The sequence below is a fragment of the Arachis duranensis genome, chromosome 5 (genome assembly GCF_000817695.3).
Source record: "Arachis duranensis cultivar V14167 chromosome 5, aradu.V14167.gnm2.J7QH, whole genome shotgun sequence".
In the NCBI taxonomy this organism is placed as follows: domain Eukaryota; kingdom Viridiplantae; phylum Streptophyta; class Magnoliopsida; order Fabales; family Fabaceae; genus Arachis; species Arachis duranensis.
Window position 1 is genome coordinate 96050962 of NC_029776.3, and position 5393 is coordinate 96056354.

Below are 5393 nucleotides of genomic sequence, written 5' to 3' on the forward strand. Positions count from 1 at the left end.
TTGTAGTGCCTAATTACCGTTGGATTATTCTACCGGTAAATTTCACGATAGTTTTTTTAGCATAATTAATGTACAATTAATAGTCGAATTAAAATTTTTGTTTACAAAATTAGGGTACAAATTTAAAATTATCATAACTCAACTAATGATTTTAATAAATATCAATGGTTTGAATATAATAAAAACTTAAAGAAGTAGAATACAATGAAATATGCATAAAATAAATTAAATCTCTAAACCCTAAGGATCCCGTTAATCGTCGTCGTCATCTTCCCCTTACTGAAGCGGCAGAGTAGGTGTTGATATCGGTGCCCACCAGCTACGTTGCCGCTGGTACCAGCAGTGCCGCTACCTCCAGCATACATCTGCTCGTTGTGCACCTTTATCAGCTCTCGCAAATGCTCTAACTGCTCCAGCTTCTCTGTCAGCTCTGAGCTAATGGCAACTGTGTCTCCCACACATCAAGAAGCCCGTTGTACCTATGTTCAAACTACTGAGCTTGTTGGTGAAGCTCCTGTACGTGCTTATGCACCTCCTCCCTCAAGTCGATAACTTCTTCGGGATCAGCAGGGCTGGTGGCAGAGGTAGAGGCAGATGAAGCCGCAAATGCAGAGGTGTGGAGGCCGTTGGCAAAGAATAACCCTAATCCGAAGACGCGATTCTTGTAGGGTTCAGAGGCGGTCTCGCGCCAAACGCTTTTAGGATCTATCACTAAGGCATCGGAACCGGGGTCGTCCCACTAGGCGGCTGAGATTGCTAGATCGTGACCTCTAATCTCTACGTACACGTTGTGATTAAGATGATAGTTAATTGACTTCAAACCGAATAAATTTCAAAATTAAAATTAATTGAAACTCAGATAATAATTCATAGACCACTCATCAGCAAATCTCTCCTTGTTGTCCTTCAATGTATGGGTATATCTGAATGTCTCTACCAATGTTGCCTCACGATCCATTAACTTAGACTACACATATTGAAACCAACTAATAAAATAAATCAAGTAACAATTCATGCAAGTAATAATTAACAAAGGTTAGTAAATAAACTACACACCAGCCTGCTCTTTGAATTTATAAAAGCCGAAATACTTCGACGACCTCAACGAAGCCCTGTTAGTTCTGTTCGTCAGACGCCGACGCTTGAACCCCACCCCTCATCAGTACTAAAATGAACGTCCAGTTCCTTCTTAAAGTCTGAACAGAGCCAAATCGTGAGGTGGTCGCGCCCCTGACAAATGTCCTGCATCATCTGCTGAAGTCGCCTAGCTATCCGGTGGTCGTAGATCTTCTTGATCAAGATATCATATTCCTGATCCCATATCAATTTCTCATGCACAAAGTAATTCAAAAATATTAGTTAGTCGAAATAAAATATGGTTAATTCAACAAAATTGGATTCTTACCGCCCACTTTTGAAACCATCACTGTCTGGTCTCAGCTGGGATCTGCATGTAGGTCGGCCACGGGTGATCGTACATGGACTAAATGACCTCGGTGGATGAAAAATTTAAGATTAGCAAACATATAAAAATACATAAAACTTAACAAATTCAAAATAGATTGCAGATAAAAGATACTAAAATAATATGTACTCACGCCTTCATGCCATCAGACCAAATCCTCATCCGTATGGCGGATGGTGGTGGAGGGGCATTTGGTTAAGACGCATTAGAGGAATTACCCACCATGGGCTCTGTCGCTAGAGCTGTAGGGGGCTGGGGGAGAATAGCAGAAGGAGCCACGTAGTTTGGGTAGAGGATATCGGGGTATAGAGTGATGACTAAGGAGTCCCTGAAGACATTCCCTCTACTACGACTACGAGACTCACTAGTTCTATCTCTGCTACCTGTCTTCATATCTGCAAAGAGAATATATTATTAACACCAATAAGCATATATACAACACAAATCCTTCAACATTTATATTATTTAAAAAAAAATGATATAACCTCTCCTAAAATTGGACATATATCCACCTTTACGATTTTCACAAATCCAATCAACCTCAATTCACAATATCAGTCAACAATCAATTAAATTCACAACATTTCTAACATAATATATTAACTTGCTTATACATTGAAAATGCAACATTTTTATTTCAATTATGCCTAGAAATTTTAGCAAATAATTGTTATACATGTTCATCCAATCATTATGAGGTTTATTTTGCAATAACGACTTCATAATATATTATTTATAATAGTTTCATAGTTCCTATGAATTCATATGATGAACTCTCAATTTAGAACTAATCATTTAGTATCATTAATTCATAGAAGTTATTACATTATATAAATTGTAAGACACAAGTACTAACAAAGATAACATATAATGATTTAGGTACAATGTATAATTAATACAATTTATATAATATTAATTTTTCTTCAAATATCCTTAGCAAGTAAATTAAACTTAATATCTAAAATAATATTTGATATAGTCACACAAAAAATGTTAATTATTAATTTTTAGACTTTAACAAGGAGATTTATCTTCAATGGCCTAAATCTACCCAACACTAAACATGAAGTCTTCACCCTAATTAATATTTCATTCTTCTAAGGCTTGCAATTAGCATATAATAACCAATTTCACTTGCTAACTACAAATTAATATATAACTAAATCCTAAATTTACTTAAAGAAAAAAAGAGTGATCATGGAACCTAAGCTTCGAATAGAGGAAGAAGAACTCAGGGGAGAGAGATACAGTGACAGCAACAGTCGCTGTTGGTGGAGCACCGCAGCGGTGCTAGACAGCGACGGCGAGACATGAACAGAGAGGGAGAGAAGGAGTTGCGGTTGACCGAAGGGAGCGGAGGAATGGGCTAGTTTCAGTGAGGAGGAGAGGAGGCGACAACAGTAGGCGATTGTGGCGGCGGGGCCGACGGAACGACGGGGAGAAGAGAGGGTTAGAGAGAGTGGGAGAAGAGAGGTTAGAGAGAGAGAGGAAATTTCGAAATGAAGAGGGAGAGGGTTCACACTTCGAATTTTAGGGCTCGTTACCATTGGATTTACTGGTGGATAATCCAATGGTAACGCATTATGGGTCATCAAAACACATCGTTTCACTAATTAGATTTATCAGCGAAAAAATTTGCTGGTAAATCTCACGCTATATTTCACGCCTATTTTTCTCATTTTTTCTCCAATTATTACTGGCAAATTTATTATCGAAAATAAAAATCTGCTGATAATTATTTGACCTGACGAATTTCACACCAAAACTATTAATAAATTCGTCGATAAAATCGATGCTAATGTATAACATTAAATCCGATAATATTTAACATTTTTCTTGTAGTGACATCAACGCCAACAATGCTGAGAGAAGTAGAGAGTAAGGTTTTGAGGTCTAATGGCAGAGAGTTGAAAATCGAAGAGGCTGTCAGACTTAGATACCGAGTTTTGAATAATTTAGAATTTCATAACTAACATATATATACCTAGAGATATTTAAGTAATTTCACATTCACTGATATTATTCAGGTATCCATTAGGCAAATATCTCTTGCCCTATCCCACTTGGTTTATTACTGGATGGGTATTTATCTAATCTTTAAATTATTGGACTAACTTAGTTAAATTACTAAAATGACTTAATCATGTAGTATTATCACTTTTTAAATTTTTTTATTTAAATATGAAGAAAAATTAGTTATTTTATTTTGTTTTTCTATTTTTTTATGACTAATAAATTGCTGTATGTACAAAATAAAATTTAAATTTTGGATATTTATTTAAATAAATTGATGAACAAACTAATTACTAATAAATCAATTCAAATTGATTGTCTCTTTATTTAATAATATATAAAATAAGAAGAAAAATAAAATAATAAAACAATATTTTTACCTTCTTTTTAAAAAATATTTTTTTGTATTAATATATAAAAGACAAATTAAATTTTTTTATTGATAATATAAAAAAAAAGATAAAAGAGATGAAAGAATGGATAAAAATAGAAAAGAAAAGAGGAAAAAAGAAAAAACGTTTTAATCTTTTAAAAATATTTTATTTTAATTACAATAAAAAAATATTATATTAAATATTTTAATAGTTAAATTAATAATATATAAGAGAATCAGAATAAATTAAGAAAAAAGAAAAAAAAGGAAAAGTCACTAATTTTAACGAAACAATTTTATCTTAATTGCAATTAACATAATGTCATATAACATTTTAGTTGTCATTAATATATAATAGATTTAAGAGCGAGCATCACTCTGATAGAATCCTCGAAGGATGAGACGAAAGGAATCAAACAAATTAAAATCAACCAGGTTCGTTGCACATCAATGCCGACTTTTCATTTCTTAAAATTTTAATGTCACTAAGCTCATCAGAACTTAGAAGGTCCACCACTCCACCTCATTAATTAATAATGAGAACACTCTTAATTGTTTAACTTGAGTTAGTTGGAGGCTTTTCTGTTATTTATTTAATTTTACCTACCATAGATTAGTTAGTTTCATTTCTGTGTCTAGTTAGTAGTTAGTTGGTTAGATCGTTGAAACTAACCTTATATAAATATATAAAAAGGTACATAGGATAAGGAAGTTCCCACACAGCATGCAGCTGATTTATCAAGCAATAAAATGAGGGAATCTATTCCTCTCAATATATAGAATGATGACATCTATCTCTTCGTTAGAAATTCACTTTAGAGATTTATTATTACAACCATATTATATTTTGTATATACTAAAAATTAGTTATTAAATTAATTGTTGATATAAAATATATATTAAAAATAAATTAATAAAAAGATTATTAATATAAAAAGAGTAATTATACCACCCCTTTACTTATCTAAGGCTGGGTTGTTTGCAAGTTGAATTTTTTGAAGGAAATGATGTAAAGGATAGAAAACTATTTTACGTTTAAAAACTCGGTTAGACTATAAATCTTTTATTTCCATTTCCAATATTAGAACTCAACGACTCACTTGGTTAAGAATCAAAGTATATCCAGTACTTTAACTAATCCCAAGTTGGTGATTCATATAACTTTTTTACTTGATTAGCCGGCTTTGTTTGAAGTATTCATAGATTAGATTCGATCGATGGATATATTTGTGGTGTTTATCTAAATTCAATTAAAAAATTACGAATATAAATTTAAACTGTAAAATTATTAGATCGGATCGGATCGAATTTGTACACTAATAAAATCAGATTGTAAATTTTATGTAAATATCCGCATATTCGATCTATATATTCCCAAAAATAAATAAATAAATATTTTTTATATTTTATTTTAACTAATAATTATTATATATGTTGTATTATTTTAATTTATTATTTAAAAATATATGTTTACTATTATTTTAAGAATAAACATATTTAAAAGAATAGAAAAAATAAATTTTATTGATATTTTTTTAATAA

General features: G+C 31.8%; 1 protein-coding gene across 1 annotated transcript in view; it reads right to left on the bottom strand.

Annotated features, from left to right (window-relative positions):
• Positions 1–1128: 1128 nt before the first annotated feature.
• LOC107490532 (methylecgonone reductase-like) overlaps positions 1129–5393 on the bottom strand; it is a 6365-nt gene continuing 2100 nt past the window's right edge. The window contains exons 4-5 of the mRNA XM_052261835.1: positions 1688–1860; positions 1129–1311 (exon numbers count right to left, since the gene is read on the bottom strand). Coding sequence (XP_052117795.1) covers positions 1129–1311; positions 1688–1860 — 356 coding nt within the window. The remainder of the gene's footprint in view (positions 1312–1687; positions 1861–5393) is intronic.